The 17,008-nt window shown below is 54.6% G+C and overlaps 1 protein-coding gene across 1 annotated transcript in view; it reads right to left on the bottom strand.

The window, feature by feature from the left end:
• Positions 1-1,137: 1,137 nt before the first annotated feature.
• Positions 1,138-17,008, bottom strand: part of LOC143828339 (uncharacterized) — a 32,439-nt gene continuing 16,568 nt past the window's right edge. Inside the window, exons 8-16 of the mRNA XM_077318704.1 lie at positions 14,135-14,265; positions 12,440-12,559; positions 10,755-10,889; positions 8,606-8,719; positions 7,634-7,747; positions 6,850-6,896; positions 6,265-6,441; positions 5,619-5,760; positions 1,138-3,711 (exon numbers count right to left, since the gene is read on the bottom strand). Of these exons, the coding sequence (XP_077174819.1) occupies positions 3,350-3,711; positions 5,619-5,760; positions 6,265-6,441; positions 6,850-6,896; positions 7,634-7,747; positions 8,606-8,719; positions 10,755-10,889; positions 12,440-12,559; positions 14,135-14,265 (1,342 nt within the window). The 3' untranslated portion in view covers positions 1,138-3,349. The remainder of the gene's footprint in view (positions 3,712-5,618; positions 5,761-6,264; positions 6,442-6,849; positions 6,897-7,633; positions 7,748-8,605; positions 8,720-10,754; positions 10,890-12,439; positions 12,560-14,134; positions 14,266-17,008) is intronic.

Raw genomic sequence — 17,008 nt, 5'->3', positions numbered from 1 at the left:
ATCCAGGAGCACCTGGCGGACTAACAACATTTGCTGCCCAAGTGTCATGCACACATACTAGGAGAATTGCACCACTTATACAAGCCTGGGTGTGGTGGGCACGAAAGCTTTCAGCCTCGGGGTCAAAACATTCTGTAATGGGAAATAAATTTAGGAGGAGCAAATAAATATAGCATATATATATATAGCAAATGGATTACCATGTTAAAGCGGAATGAGAATAAAATTAGAATATAAATGTTTAAAGGTTTGGAATTTGGATAATATTTTTATTATTGATTATCGATCCTCTTTTGGGTTGTGATCTGGCAGCTATGCATCTCATATCATGGATTCCACTCCTCATTTGATACAGTTAATGTTTCAGTTGACATGTAGAGGTGATGAGGTCTATTCTATGGAATATGCATGAATGATGAAAACAAACACTACAGTGGTAAAATAATTCCTAAATAATGCTTACAAGCTTGAATCTCTGAATTAAGGGTTTTTGAGACAATTATGAAGAAGTAATGTCTATTGACGAGATTTGTTTGATACACCCTATGCTTTTTATACAGCCTACAATGTGTAAGAATTTTTGAATATGATATGTAACCCCTTTTCTCTCGTATATCCGTTTTATATTTTTATCTTATTTTCTTCAAAAAATACGTATTAAAAAAATTCCTGCACAGAATTATTCTTAAACAAGACTAACTCGGTCTTGTCATATCTCTGAAACCAAGTTGGGCCAGCCCAGGTCAGTGCGGGGATGGAAGACCCTCAAGGGAGTCCAGGGTCACCACGCACAGACAGACAGCAGCAAACGACCTCCGTCCATCTGCCGCCTTGAAAACCTTATAGGGTTGGCTGTGACTTGACGGTGGTTTCTGCTACCCCCATACCAGAATAGGCCCTCTACTAGCAAAAGTGGGATCTCGGGCTTTAATTTGCTCTTCAGCGCCACCACAGTGGGTGTCCGGAGATGGTACTGCAGCCACCAGATCCAGGGGGCCAAGTAACACAAGAGACCAACAGGGCCCAGCCTGGCCTTATAAAACAGCTGGCTCTGGCTGAGCAATTTCTAATTTCACCACAGAACGAGTTCCCTCCCACCGGCTCTTGCCAACCCTGAATGACACTTTCCCGTCAAAATCAAGGCAAACAAAATATTTACTCGTGGTTCATCGACCGCACCCTGATACAAAAAGTTAATACAAGTTATGCACAAATTAAAACACTATGAAGAAAACTTTACAGTATGTTACAGTTTAAGTACATTCAGTTTTGTTCCCAGCTGAGTCGCCACACCCCTCGGTGAGCCTTCCCTGTTCTGCTCTCAGATCCTACTAGGTTTTGTGGGATGAACGGCCATGGGAGCAATTGGCTGCCAATCCAAAGCATGCCGGGCTACGCAGCGGGGAAGAGAAACCTCAAAGCAGGACTGGCCAACCCACCCGTCCACTAGACACGGGACAGCTTGCTTTCTGCTCACCCGCCCAGAGCTGCAGAAAGGGCTGGAGGGAAGCCAACTGCAGTCGCAGAACTGGCTAGGTCTGAAGAAGCTTGGGGCCGCCTTCTCCTGTGGCTTTTCTCTCGCTCTCAAGACCCACGCTCGGACAAACCTATCGGCTGGCCCCGCTTGCAAAGCTCCTTTTCACTCGTCGACTTTGAAACCAAAATTTGGGGGGCAGTGATAGTCCCCAAGTCACCCAGGCTGGGGTTCGTAGGGAGAGGAAAGTTGATACACTTCACACCTGTCAAGGCACGCGGTGTGAGATGGGGCCAGGCACGAGCAGGTCGCACAACCGAACCTGGTTTCCCTTTGCACTTTTCTGCTGCCAGACTCACACTTACACACCCACCCCGGTCTGCTTGGTATAGTGGTTAGGATCCACTTCTAATCTAGGAAGCCGGAGTTAATTCCCTGCTCCTGCAGCCAGCTGGATGAGCTTGGGCTGGCCACAGCCCTGATAAAGCTGTTCCAGGGAGCAGGAATATCAGGGCTCTCTCAGCCTCCCCTCCCTCTCAGGGAGTCTATCCTCACAGGGGGAGGGAAGGGATTTGTAAGCCGCTTTGAGAGTCCTTCGGGTAGAGAAAAATGGCGTATAAGAACCAACTCTTCTTCTTCTTCTTCTTCTACTAGACATCCACACTCAGGAACACTGAAACATCCCTGAGAATTGACTGGCTCTCCCCGCACACACACCCCATTTGCTATTCCTCATGCAGGCCGATGCGCAACCCGGGCCTTGATTTCTACTGCCAGGACACCTAGCCTCCTGCACAGAAGTGATTTCAGAACCAAGTGGACTATTACAGCTTCAGGTTTGGGCCACGTCGGGGAAGCCCTGGCTGGGTTTTACCCTCCCTTCAAAGCACGTCTGGACCTGCCCGTGATGCTTTCAAGGATCGCTTTACGGAAATTATTTGGTCGACAGCTCAGTCAGCTGACTGGGGCAAAGCAGAGCATTAAGGTCACCCTCCGTTCGCTCCTTTGTCAACCTTCACTGCTAGAGATGCTGCTATTCTGCATCCTCTAAGGTCAGAAGCAAGCAGGGAAGAGGAGAGGCACGACTCCCAGTGCTGGATTTGACCCCAGGCCCGTCGGCAGAAAGATGCCTATTTCACCGCTATTAGTCATGGCAGTTTTCAGATGGAACCCCCTTGTCCAGAGGCATGATACCTCCCCGTCACTACTTGCTGACAAAGACCAGTGGGGGACCCGAGCTATATTAACCTGCCTGCAAGCTTCTGCAAGCGATTGGGCTCACCTCTCTTGGAGACAGAGGGCTGGGCCAGACTGTAACAACGCCGAACTAGGTTTTTGCATTGCTTGGTACGCAAGCAGCCCCTGCAAGGGTTTTGCCATCTCGCTCCTCACCTGCAGGCAACCTCTATGGAGAATTAACATTCGACCTTCATTGTTGGGAAGCAAAATCAGTTCGGAGAGATGCTCTGGCCCTCCGGCCTCTTAGTCCTGGGAGGGTAACGGGGCTCAATTGTTCCCGGAGACAACTTAGGAACCAGGTAGAGAAGGCAGGAACCGCCTCCCTGTTGTCCACAGAATCCCCTTCCACTGTCCAACGGCCATCATTCAACAACCTGACCTGTTGAACTTTGGCCTGGCAGCGCATGACGCTCCAGAGAGCCAGATCAGCACTGTCACCAGGAGGCACTTTTGGAATCGAGCTGCCCCGCTCTGAAGTGCAGTCGCTAACACGGTGGGCGTGGAGAGGGACCTCGGCATAAGAGGCTAGACAGGCCAGTAAGGTGCATCGGGGGGGAGGCCTTAAGCCGTGAATCGCCCTGAGAGGGACTCCTCCCACGGCCCCTCCTGAGCAGCTCTGCAGTTCTCCTCGTTGGGTCAGAGTGAAGGCTGCGGCACGGCTGTGGAGGTGTTCAGACGGTTCAGTTTGGCCCTTTCCTCATTGGAGATGTCTGTCTTTGGCAGGCCGTACGGGGGCGGCAGGCTGAGGGGCAGCCCCACTTTGGCTGTCGTCCCAGGCTCCCTCGGCCCCAACTCGACATCCCCGTGGGTGAGGTTGCGGATGAGATGAACGGCATCGGGCTGCAGGACGTTGTTAGCTGTGGGATCCATTGGTGCTGGAGGGATCCCGCGGGATTTGCGGTTGATTCTCAAGGCGAGCAGCACCGAGAGAGGAACCGCTGCGACCAGGAGCAGAGCCAAGGGAAGGATGGTGTACAGGAGGATCATGTTAGGGCCCCCTAGAAGAGAGAAGCGCAAGCATGGGAGGTCAAAGGCCATCGCGCCATCCCCTCCCTACAATCCTCTGCGGCCAGATTACCAAGACCGCTCTCAAAGGCCCATGGTGGGTCACAATATCAATAAAACAGCAAATAAAGGTAAAGGTAAAGGTATCCCCTGTGCAAGCACCGAGTCATGTCTGACCCTTGGGGTGATGCCCTCCAGCGTTTTCATGGCAGACTCAATACGGGGTGGTTTGCCAGTGCCTTCCCCAGTCATTACCATTTACCCCCCAGCAAGCTGGGTACTCATTTTACCGACCTCGGAAGGATGGAAGGCTGAGTCAACCTTGAGCCGGCTGCTGGGATTGAACCCCCAGCCTCATGGGCAAAGCTTTCAGGCAGCTGCCTTACCACTCTGCGCCACAAGAGGCTCTTAAAAAACAGCAAATAAAACCCCTTTAAAAGCCCATAAGACATAACATATTTTATAGGTGGCAATAAAACCCTTTCCTCACCCCCTACCTGGTCCCGTTAAGTGCCTCGGGGATGGGGTAGGCCAGATGTTAAGTTCAGCCTGAGGAAGGGCCCCAGATCTTCCTAACCCTAGCCTCAACACAAGACCTGGCAGGAGAGCATGGCTTTACAGGCCGTTGGACTGGATGGGCCTTTGGTCTCATCCAACATGGCTTCTATGGTTTTATGGCGACTAAAGTGAGTCTCTGAATACCGGTGTCAGAAGGCCACATCAGGGAAAGGTCTCAGGCCTCTCTGCCCTGTGGCTGGCCCTCCAGAGGAATTGGCTGGCCCCTGGGTGAGGCGGGAGGCTGGACTGGATGGGCCCTCCCTGGCCTGACCCAGCAGGGCTCCCCTGATGTCCTTAGGAAGGCCTCGGCCTCCCTGCCCTATGGCTGGCCCTGCAGAGGAACTGGCTGACCCCTGTGTGAGAGAGGAGGCTGGACTGGATGGACTCTCCCTGGCGTGATCCAGCAGGGTTTTCTTCCTTTGGCCTTTAAAAGTCAGGTAAGGAAGCCACACCAAGGTCACATTCTCCTCTAATCCCTCAATGAGTCCTGACTTCTGAGAATGGACCCCCATCAAGGACAAGAACCGACTGGCAAAACAGTTGGGTGTGGTGCTGGCATTTTCCTGTTCAGAATATATATATGTTTTTAAAACAGGTCCTGAATCAACACCTCATGGAGAGCTGCAGGGTTCAAGGGAAATGCGAGTCCCTCTTGGGGTTACCTTTAGGACCACGGGACTTGCTCTGTGGCTCATGGAGAACCACGGCCACCGCTATCTGCTGCTCAGAGCCGTATCTGCAATGAGCATCCACTGCAAGAGGTCCGTTCCCTTCTCTCCCCAGCAGGAGGGCCAATGCCACAGGGAAGCTGACGCCGTTCCTGATCCGGAGCAGTGGCTAGCCCAGGGGTAGTCAAACTGCGGCCCTCCAGATGTCCATGGACTACAATTCCCAGGAGCCCCTGCCAGCATTCGCGAATGCTGGCAGGGGCTCCTGGGAATTGTAGTCCATGGACATCTGGAGGGCCGCAGTTTGACTACCCCTGGGCTAGACTGAGGTTGGAACCAGCAACCAACCACGGGTCCTCCAGGGAAGACCCTTGCCCATTTCCAAAACCTGCCGCGCAGGGGGCATGGCAAAAGATGGCACCAGAAGTCAGGATCAAGCGCACTGAGCTTAACGGCCCTTCCGGGGGCAACAGGGGATGCCCACAGACGCTCATTCCCTAACCACCACATCTGAGGAGAAGGGAGCATGAGTCGTCGGAAAGCGCATAATTCCTGCAGGGCTCTTGATCCTGGCAGCCGTCAAGTTGCAGAAGACGAGAGCTGACCGTGAACAACAGGGATGTCGGAAGGGGACGAGGTTTGGTTCGAAGTGGCCAACCCTGGATGGCACCTACCTGGGCACACCCCTTCTGGACACGGCTCTTGAATCCTCTGGCACCTGGTGCCCTCTGGGCAGGTACAGCTGTAGCTGCCTTCCCCGCTAAGGCAGGAAGACCCTTCTGGGCACGGGTTAGGGGCGCAGAGATCTCCGGAGATCTGCAGGATGGGAAAAGAGAAACACAGCTGAGGCTGGAGCAGCCGAGGGATCCGCAGCCCGGTGGCGAAGAAGTCTTCTCCGTTGCCAAAGGATGTCATCATAAGTGGAAAGGCGAGATTGCGTAATGCGGGACGGTTTTAGGCCTCCGTTTGACTCTTTGTTCCTAAAGGCAGGGCGTTCAAAACTCTCTCCAGCCTGTAAAAAATTGGGCAAGGCGAGGCGCTGGGCCTACATTAGAGCAATTTGGTTTCTACTAGAAAGGGGCGAAGGCACGGCGCAGAAAATCCACCCAGCATCTGCAGGCGACTGAACTCTGTCACCCACACAGCTGCCGACGATTCTGGCAAGCGTCACCAAATGCCTTCTCAAACTCCTGGGGACTAGAAACTTGGGATGCGGGGATAAGCAGAAAGGTAGCAGGGCGAAGACTCTTGCCTGCAGTCGACAAGCATTTGGAAAGCCTGTAACCTCACTAGGATGACCCCTCCCAGGCGGAGAATTACCTCACAGCGGTAGCCGCTGCGGCCCGGAGGACAGCTGCACCGGAAGGCCGTTTTCCCCCTCGCCCGGCATCGTCCTCCGTGCAGGCAGGGGGCGCTGGCGCAGGCGTCCATCTCCACCTCACATGCCACCCCGGTGTACCCCGCCGGGCAGAAGCAGACATGCCTGCCGTTTTTCACCTATTGGGGACGAGGGAGATGAGAACAGATGAGATCAGAGACGGCCCAAAGTCGTATAAAAGGGGATGTTTGGGGAGAATGGCTTAGGCCAGGGGTGAGCAAACGGTGGCCTTCCAGATGTCCACGGACTACAATTCCCAGCATGTGCTGGCAGGGGATCATGGGTATTGTAGTCCGTGGGCATCTGGAGGGCCACCATTTGCCCACCCCTGGCTTAGGCAGATGGGGTGAAGGTACAGCTCAATATACCAGGGCAGCGTAGGGACCAGATTTCCCGGTTCGCTTTAGGAGCGGCCAACGGAAGCCAGCCTGGTTTGAAAACACCTGGCGATTGGGGGGGGGGGCATCTGGCCTGAGACGGCCATCTTGGACCCCGGATTCTGTAAGTGAGCCCGTGCACAAGCCTACCTCGCAGGTGCCTCCGTTCCGGCATTCTGTCCAGCACGCGTCCGCTCCTGCCCCGGGAAGGGAAGGGGGGAGGGGGAAAGGAAGAGAATCACCCACAGAGTCACAAAGGAGGAGGGATCATTCAACATATCCTCACTGTGTTGTAGGAGGCTGCAAGAAGAACTCTGTGCCACTCGAAAACTTGCACACTCAGAGAAATTAGCTACCTTGGCTGTCCTAAGGCGCCGCTGACTATCCTGCCTGGACTCCTGGCTTCCCCAGCCTCTAATTTTCCCCGGCCCCAATGACTGAGTCGCTTCGTCTAGAGAAGAAACTGATTAAACTGTGGACCTTCAAGAGCACAAGGATTTTGGTGTCTATGCCAGCTTCAAGAGCCTTTCAAAGCATGCCTCAGCGTTAGGTTGAGGGTCTGTGGCTCAGGGGTGGGGCCTCTGCTTGTCATGCAGAAGGTCCCCGGTTCAATCCCCAGGTTTGCCTGTTGAACAGAGCAGGCAGGAGGGGATGCGAAAGACCTTTCTCTGCCTGACACCCTGGAGAAACTCTGCCAGTCTGAGCAGACATCGCCAATTGGGACGGATTCCTTAGACCAGGGGTAGTCAACCTGTGGCCCTCCAGATGTTCATGGACTACAATCCCCATGAGCCCCTGCCAGCGAATGCCAGCGAATGCTGGCAGGGGCTCATGGGAATTGTAGTCCATGAACATCTGGAGGGCCACAGGTTGACTACCCCTGCCTTAGACGGCAGCTTCCTGTGCTCCACCCCAACACAGCCCCCCTGCTTACTCATTTCGCAGTTGGGTCCCCTCCAGCCTTCCAGGCAATCGCAGAAGTAGCCCCCGATGAGGTTCTTACACCCCCGAGCATGCAGGCAGGGGCTGGACTGGCACTCGTTCACATCTGGAAATCGGAACAGAAACAGCGGCCGGTCAGATCAGATGAAAAGTCCAGGCAGGTGCTTCTAAAAAGCCAGCAAGAAAGCCCAAAACCTCCCATGCTCTCCCCAGCATCTCGTGCTCTGAGATAGCCTGACTTGGAATAAGGAGGTTCCACTGAACTGCCTCAATGGGGAGGTGGCATAGGCTAGCGGTCAGATTGCCCCATTAGGGCTGGGGGGAAACCAGAGTGGCGAATCCTTGCTTTGCCAAGGGGAGGCTTCGGCCAATCATACACGTGTGGCTGGTCTACCTTGCAGGCTTGTTGTGAGGATAAGATGGAAAAGGGAAAGCCGCAGCCACCATTGCGTGCCGGATGAACACGTCCTATAACCTGGGTAAATCCAAAGTTTACCCAATGTTTGAAATGTCCTGTTTATAACGCCCTCTAAAATAACAGCAATTGCTCCATCTTCAGGGAATTAAGAATTCTATCAGTTAGTTCATGGGAGTGTGAAGCATCTGAATCCTGCCAGGAATTTCCTGGCTTGAAAATATCCAGGTGATTTAACCCACATAACCCTTTGGAAAATCCTTACTGAACACCAAACACCTACATTATCTCAAAACTGTTGTTGTTGTTAGGTGCGAAGTCGTGTCCGACCCATCGCGACCCCATGGACAATGATCCTCCAGGCCTTCCTGTCCTCTACCATTCCCCGGAGCTAAAAGGGGTTTCGACTCCAAATTACTTCCCTTCCCAGCATGGGAGGTGACAGAACGAACACCAATATTCTAACTTTGGAGGCAAGGAGAGTCCACCTAAAAGCGCAAAGGAAGCAGGGCCGGGAGCAAGGGGATGACCACACCACGGGTGCCTCACCGATTTGACACGTCTTCCCTGTCCACTGGGGTGGACAGTGGCACTTGAAGTCCCCGGAGAAACCTTGGCAAATCCCACCGTGGCTGCAGGGCTCCAAGAGACAGTCCGTTACCTCTAGGGGGCAGCAGAAGACGGGTTGTGTTTAGAATGTGGTTGGGGGGGGGGCCAAGCTCCGGTGCCTGTTTTAAAAATCCCACCCCAAAAGGACTTTGATCAGGGGTAGTCAAACTGCGGCCCTCCAGATGTCCATGGACTACAATTCCCAGGAGCCCCCTGCCAGCATTCGCTGGCAGGGGGCTCCTGGGAATTGTAGTCCATGGACATCTGGAGGGCCGCAGTTTGACTACCCCTGACTTTGACCATCTCCAGAGAACCCCACGATTTCAGTGTGCCTCCCTTTCCACCTAGGGGCATCAAGTCCAGGTAGTGAAACTTGGGAACGGAGCCTGAGAAGGACAGAAAGAACCCCAGCCGCAGGATTACGTGGGTGGTCGGAACTATGGCTCCCCAGACGTCCATGGACTACAATTCCCATTATGCCCTGCCAGACAATCATGGGAATTGTAGTCCATTGCCATCTGGAGAGCCACAGTTTGGCCACCCCTGCTCTAAAGGAAATCTATAGGCTGCCTCTGAATAGGGAGGTTCCAGTTAAGTACCCAAATGGAAAGGCGGTGTGGGTTTGGGGTTAGAGCACTTTATTAGGCCCGGGGAAACCAGAGTGGGAGCCTTGGACCATTTTGACCAGGGGTAGTCAAACTGCAGCCCTCCAGATGTCCATGGACTACAATTCCCATGAGCCCCTGCCAGCTGGACATTTGGAGGGCCGCAGTTTGACTACCCTGATTTAGACTGACAGTTCCCAATTCGGCAAGCAGGGGGGGTTGGGTGACCCCCTCCCCTCCCTCTGGCTTCACCCATTGTTCCTCTGCCCCATTAGCATTTCCCCAAGGAAACTGCTTCCTTTCATCTCCCAAACTAATTTGAGTGCTAACATCCATGCTTCCCCCCCTCCCCCCGCTTGTTTGGAGCAGGGACAAAAGGGATCCCCCCCCCCGCCCACCTCCCAAGGTCAATATGACGGTTTAGATTTGCAAAACGGTGCGCAAATGGAAAAATATGCAGGAAGTCCAGCCAGATCTGGGGCGGGGGAGCTTTTGATGCTTTGGAGAGCTCTAGATCTGATGCCAATTCTGCCCGTTATGAACACTGACGGAAGCCAACGTGGAGCCTCCCCGCAATTTAAGGCTTTTTTTTTTGGAGAGCGATATTTATTTATTATTGTATTTCTATACTGCCTTCCCCGAAGACTCAGAGTGGTTCACAAGGAACGGGAATTAAATAGGTAACTCAGTTTATAATAATAATACAGTGATAACAATAAACAACATTATAAAATGGTAGAACATGGGAGGGGGGGACATTGCTGCAATGCTGGAAGGAGGAGGGAGGCTCAGGGCGGGGCGGGGGGGGGGCGATGGGAAGAGATTGGTTCCAGTCGACCTCAACCAAATGCCTGGTGGAGGAGCTCCCTTTTGCAGGCCCCACAAAACTGTTTGAGTCCCCCTAAAGCAGGGGTAGTCCACCTGTGGTCCTCCAGATGTTCGTGGACTACCATTCCCATGAACCCCTGCCAGCGTTCGCTGGCAGGGGCTCATGGGAATGGTAGTCCACGAACATCTGGAGGACCACAGGTGGACTACCCCTGCCCTAAAGCCCAGGGACCCCTGACTTATTTCTGCTTTTAGGCAACCATGGCATTGGGAGACAGAGTGCAGAGAACTGCCCAAAATGGCCACCGCATGAGATGGAGCCAAACGCAAGACCGGTGTGCAGCTGCGGGAAATCCTTTCACTTGAATGAGCAACACCCTGCCTTGCAATGGGCCAGGCCCACACTCTGAAAAGCCCAGGGAAGTATTGGTGGGGGCCCTGGGGCCCACGGGCACCACTTGGGGGACCCCCGCCCTCACTGAAGTGGCTGTCCCTCACGCCAGAGCATCCGATGGGATCGTTATGCTGCTTCCCTAGTTGTGAATCAGCCCCTTCTGCTCCGACACACACAATGTGGGGGGCCTCCGAAGGTCCAGGAAACCAGCCAGCCCTCTTTGCCCCCTTCCCTGAGCACCACTGAGCTGAAGGCGCCTCACCCTTCTGACAGGACTCTCCGCTCCATCCGGGGGGACAGGCGCACCAGAAGCCGGAGGGACTCCTGAGGCAGGTCCCACCATTGGAACAAAGGCCAGGAGAGCAGGTGAATTCGGCCACCGGGAGCGGAAGGAGAGCTGCAAGCAGGAGACACCGAGAGGGAAGCGACAGGAGGGGGAAGGAGGTTAAGAGGGAAGGACAAGGAGTCCGCAGAAGCCAGCAGCCCTACCCGCCTCTGCCGGCACCAAAGAGCTTGTCTCTACTGCGCTGACCCCCCTGCCTTTCTCCCCGCAGGAGGCCCAAAGTGGCTGACGCAGCCTACCCTTCCTCGGCCTCATCCTCACAACGACAACCCTGTGAGGCAGGCTAGGCTGAGAGGATGCAACTGACCCAAGGTCACCACGTCAGAGCCCGGATTAGACTTGGGACTCCCAGGTCGGTGTCAGACACTCTAGCCACGACGCTGGCTGGTGGACCCCGAGGGTGACGGAACATAAGAGGAGGACAGGTGGGTCAGGCCAGTGGCCCATCCGGTCCAAGTCCCACAGTGGCCCAAACCCAGGGGACATCAGAAGGGCCAGGACTCCAGAAGGCCTCCCACTGTGGCCCCCCAAGCACCAAGAGGACAGCTGGATCAGGCCAATGGCCCATGCAGTGTGATGCTCTGTGTCACACAGTGACTGAAGCCCAGGGGTCATTCAGGCGGTCCACTGACAAGACCAGCACTCCAGCGTCCCTCCCACTGCAGCCCCCCAGAGAAGAGAAAACAGAGCATCCCTGGATCCTTTCCAAGCCTGCTCGGCCTTTGTGAGGGTCTCCTCGTGCCCTTTCAATTGCCAGCCCTCCCTTTTCTTCCTGCCCTGGGACCCCAGCCCCTCCTCCCCGTGACCCACTTCCCCTCCCAGCGGCCCCGCCCGGCCTCCTCCCCCATAACCGACCAAGCCCCGTTTCCAGACACCCACATCACACAGCTGAGAAAACAGCTTTGCAGAGCGGAGCGAAGAGAAGAGAGGGGTTTACCCAAGCAAGGGCCAGAGGTCACAGATGTGCCACAGGCGGGAGGGGGTGGGGGGGGACGGCTCGAAGTTCAAAGCCACCGGTCTTTTGGGGAGCTGGGGGCAGCTTGAATATACAGCCCCCATCCCCAGAACAGCTGTTGTTTGGGGGGTTCCCATGGAAGTCCCCCAGCATCCCTACCTGCCTTTGGGTTCTTTGTGACCTGCTCCTCCCCAAAAACTGCAGCTTAATGTTGCCGTACAGAGAAGGGGCGTGTAAGGCGGAGCTCTTCGACCAGAATGAAACATTCGCCAACAAGGCCAGCCTCATTGCCCGGGGAAAGGAGACTTAACAGCTCAGCTCCTGATTAAGCACCCCCCCGTCTGGGGTCTTCACTTGGGAGCATTCCGGAAGGCTTAATTTTAATTGTAAGTATTTTTATAGGTTGTTCCCTGCCCTGAGCATAAGGGCGGGCGGAAAATAAAATTTATTCTTGTTGTTTTATCCTCAAAAACCACCCTGCGAGGAAGGCCAGATAAGCTCCCTCTGCGAGCTTCATCCTGAAGTCGGCCATCGAGGTCCCGTCTCCCTGGTCCAGCTCTGGCATTTGGCACACAATGCCACCCTGGCTGTGGAAAAAGCCACCGCCTGGCACCTCCACACCCTCCCAGGCTGCCCACCCTCCGCTTACCGTTTTCGCAGTTCCGGCCGTGGAACCCCTCCGGGCAGAGGCATTCGTATTCGTCCGGCTCCTTGTTGGCACAGGTGCCCCCGTTTTGGCACGGCCGGTGGGAGCCGCAATAATTCAGATCTGGGGGAAGAAAGCGCAACAAACAGCTCAGCTCTGGGCAGCCCCCACAGCCCAAGAAGCCCCCTGGCAGGGTTGCAACTTCCAGAGGCACAGCCTTCCTTCTGGGATGGCAGATGGCCCGGCCCCGCCCGGAGACTGGGGGCAGTAGTTTGGACTCCTCCGGGCACTGGGCGACCCGGCATGGCCTCCCACAACATTGTGACGGCTGTTTGCGCATCTCTCCTGGGAGAGAAAACTTGGGAGTCATAGAATCACACAGTTGGAAGGTCCCGGGGTCATCTAGTCTAGCCCCCTGCAGAATGCAGGAAATTCACAACTACCTGCCCACCCACAGTGGCCTCAATTTCAAGGACAGATGATGCCTCCCCCCACCCCAAAAAGGCAACCCAGAACCCCTGGTCGATCTAGTCTCAATTCACCTCCCAATCCCAAAGTGGCGATCGGTATTTCCCTGGGCCTGCATCAAAAGGCCACAAGAGCCAAGCTCAGGCACAAACCCTTCTGCCCACCCACTCACCATCTGCCTGAATTCACAGAATCAGCATTTTTGTGAGGTGGCTATCTAGAATTTGCTTAAAGCGCTTCCAAAGAGGAAGCCTGTTCCAGTGAGGAACCAATCTCACTGTCAGGAACTTCTTCCGGATGTTTAGCTAAAAATTCCATTGAATTAATTTCAACCCATTGGTTCTGGTCTGACCCTCTGGGGCAACAGAAAACAACTGCCCCATCTTCTCTATGACAGCCCTTCAAGTATTTGAAGATGGTTATCATATCACCTCTCAGTCATCTCCTCTCCAGGCTAAACAGACCAAGCTCCCTCATACATCTTGGTCTCCAAACTCCTCACCATCTTTGTTGCCCTCCTCTGGACACGCTCCAGTTTCTCTCCATCTTTCTTCAGTTGTGGTGCCCAAAACTGACACAGGAGTCCAAGTGAGGCCGAACCAGAGCAGAGCAAAGTGGTAACATCACCTTGCATGATCTGGACCCTGTACTTCTTTTAATACCGCCCCAAACCCTGTTTGTCTTTTTAGCCACCGAGTCCCACTGCTGACTCATGTTCCGCGTCTCGTCTACTAAGACCCCCAGATCCGTTTTGCACTGGAGCCCTTCTTGCTGCAAATGAGAAGGGGGAAAGCACGGAGCATCGGCGGCACGGGGCAGGGGATGTCCATTTCTAACAGTGGGCTTGCTGCCCTTCAGAGTCTCTGGGTCAGCCACTGGCATGCCTACCAGGAAAGCTTGCCAGGCCCCGGGCACTGGGGCAGTTCCAGGTATTCTCCTCACCTTGAGTCAGGCGTGCTGCTCACCTGCAGCAGGCAGAAGCAAGCTGGTCCCCAAGAGAGCTGCTGACACCCCAATGGCCTTGCTTGGCCCTAAGTGGTCTGCGGTGCTGGTCCCTGGAACAATGCCCAGGAGAAAACCAAGCCCCTAGCATCCTCACCACCCCCTGGGACAAACCAGCCCTGCCACGTGAAGAGTTTCCACCCGAGCTGGGGAAATTCCGGGTGCAAAGATGCATTTTACCAAGCCTGCTCCGGTCGGGTGGGGAGGGGGGGAGATGACAACACTCACTTTTGTCACACAAGAGTCCCCCCCAGTTGGTCTCGCAGTTGCATTTCCAGGGTTCGGTGCAGCTCCCGTGGACGCAGCCGGGGAAGAGGATGCACTTGTCGCAGAGGGGGCCTGTCCACCCGTAATGGCACCTGGGGGGGGGGGAGAAGAGGAGGGGACTGAGGAGGCACCACCCATGAGCCCCCGCTTCCTCCCCGTGAGAGATGAGGGAGGGGACATTGGTGTGGGAGGCGCTGTACGTCGAGTTTGCAGTCTAACAGGGAAGTCCCAAGATGGTGCGCTTCAAAAAACTAACACGTAGAGGAAGCTGCCTGTTATATCCCTGCATGAGTCCTCAGCCTGGGCTTGCCTCAGCCCTATCAGCCTCCACTTGGGTCGGGCCTTTCTACGCATGGGAGGGAGGACTGAGCAAACTCCCTCATGGACTTACAAGGGAATTCCCTGCAGGGGAGGTTGCCGGCTGGCCCTCTGCATGAGTCACCCGTCCACTTGGGTGGCAGATAAGTAACTTGTGAGAAAGCATGTGGAAGTTAATTCTCCGGAGGGTGTTTTACTTCTTCCACTGCCTTTTCGGGAAGGGACTGTGGTTTTCAACGCAGGAATCTGAGCAGATCTTGTTCTCGCCATGGCAACAAAAGCGAGCCTGACCTAACGGCATCTCTGAACGAGTCCCTGAATGTGGACGGGGCTCCTTTCCCCTCTTCTCTCAACCATCCGCGTGCTTTTCACACGGCTGGGATTCCTCAGGCCCACCCCAATCCCAGCCTCTGACCCTCGCCAGGCGTTCCCCAAAACCACCCAGGCAGCTTCAACGCCCCTTTTCCCTCCGTGCCGGCCCGGGGATCAGCCGGTGACTTCATCTCCCTGGCGTGGAGCCCAGAACGCCCCTCGTCTAGGCTGGGCTCGCCCTCCGCTCCGGGGCGCTGCCCTTACAGCAGAGCCAAGCCGATGGGCTCTCACACGTCAGGGTCTGCCCCCAAGTGGCTTCCGGGTGGGAAAGAAACTATCCCATTCCTGCAGCTTAATGGGGCGTGCGCCCCCACCCCATCCCCAGTTCCAGGGCAGATGCAATAATATTTTGGAAGGCGTGAGAGGAGGAGGAGGAGGATCTGCAAGGGCCTTTCTTCTCACGCAGGGGTCAGTCCAAAATGCTCCTTAATGGGATGCCTTCTTCCCGGTCTCATGGGGGCAACGATGTTTTCCCTGACCTTTGGGAGAGCCAGACAGCTACAGAGGCTTCCTCGATGGGGCGAGGGAAGGCGAGAGGGGAACGGAGCGGGCCACGGAGCCAGCGGATCTCCAAGCTGGCTGCTCGGTGCGGGAACTGGAGAAACGGCACCGAGTGGAAAACGAGAGCTGTCGGCTGCATCGTCGCTCTGTTCCCTTCCCTCAACCGAAAATCGGCAGATATATTCCATCCACACCTCAGGTCTCCAGGGTTCAGGCACTCAGGAAATGAGGCCATGGGAAATTCTGGGCCTGCCCCACACACCTCTGGCCCCCTCCCTGCAGGAGACCCTAACCCTCTTGCCGACTCTCCCCGTTCGATCTATTTACACGGCCTTTTCCACGCCAGCCACCGGCTCCTCCGGCTTCTCATTTCCTGCTGGTGTTTGGACCTCCTCGTCTCCACTGAGCCGAGGTCCAGCTGGCTGGCCTTGCCAGGTCGTGGGTGACAAAGCCAAGGAATGCACGAAGTGATTTCTTACACTGGCTGTTGAAACCCCAACGGGTAGAGGGACGATTCTACACTGAATAACCTGGCATGATTTTAACCCCCTGCTTACAGCAAAAATACATTCCACAGTACGGCCCAGAAATTCCCTCAGATATTTTACGTTGTTTCCCAGTGTGATTATGTGTTTTATTCCAAATATATGATGTTGTCAGATGTTTTCCTCCGCCAGGAACCAGTTACACCTGTCTCAAATTTAATTCTTCAGAGTGCTTGGCCATTCAACATGTCAGCCTCTATAAATGGTTATAAATGGTTATTCATCATCAGGTTTGATTCCTGACTCCTCCAAATACAGCCAGCGGGGGGACCGTGGCCTAGTCACAGTCCTGTTAGGAGCTGTTCCCAGAGAGCAGTTTCTCTCAGACCTCTCTTAGCCTCACCTCCCTCACAGGGTGCTTGTTGTGGGGAGAGAAACGGAAGGCGACTGGAAGCTGCTTTGAGACTCCTTTGGGTAGAGAAAAGTGGCCTGTAAGAACCAACTCTTCTTCTTTTTCTTCAGTAATATCAGGGCTCTCTCATCTTCCCCTCCCTCACAGGGGGTCTGTTGTGGGGAGAGGAAGGGAAGGCCATTGGAAGCCGCTTTGAGACTCCTTCAGGCAGTGAAAAGTGGGGTATAAAATTCGACCTTCATAGTATTGGGGTTATGATAATGTTGTTCATTCATTGGCTTTGCTACACATGATACTTGGTTCTCAATCAGGGACATGTTGTGCATTTTGAGTGCTCCAGTAGCTTTTGTCCGGGCTTTAGGATCGTGGGTAGCATTTTTCTTCGTTCTCATGTTTGTTCTCAGCCACTATGAGAGCCAGCTTGGCCAAGCGCATGCGGCCAGGGCGGGTATGGATAAGCAAGCAGCCTTTCTGCGTTTGGTTATACCAGCAGCCTTTTCCAACCTTGGGCCATGGAAGTCCTGCTGAAATATTGTCCAGGATTCAAGGTACCCAGAAGTGATGTCAGCTGGCCACACCTCCCTGCCACGCCCACCAGAAGTGAAAGGAGCCTTCAGTGACAAAAGTTTAAATGGCCGAGCCTCCACCCCTTCCAGAGCCCCTTTGGGAGCGGGTGGGTCAACTTGCCCAAATAAAAGTAGTTTAAAAACATTTCTTTCCTCTTTGCTCAGAGCCGGAAGGCATTCC

This window comes from Paroedura picta, unplaced genomic scaffold (genome assembly GCF_049243985.1).
Source record: "Paroedura picta isolate Pp20150507F unplaced genomic scaffold, Ppicta_v3.0 Ppicta_v3_sca21, whole genome shotgun sequence".
Classification (NCBI taxonomy): Eukaryota; Metazoa; Chordata; class Lepidosauria; order Squamata; family Gekkonidae; genus Paroedura; species Paroedura picta.
Note: the sequence above shows the minus strand (reverse complement) of the source record. Positions and strands in the feature narration are given on the sequence as shown.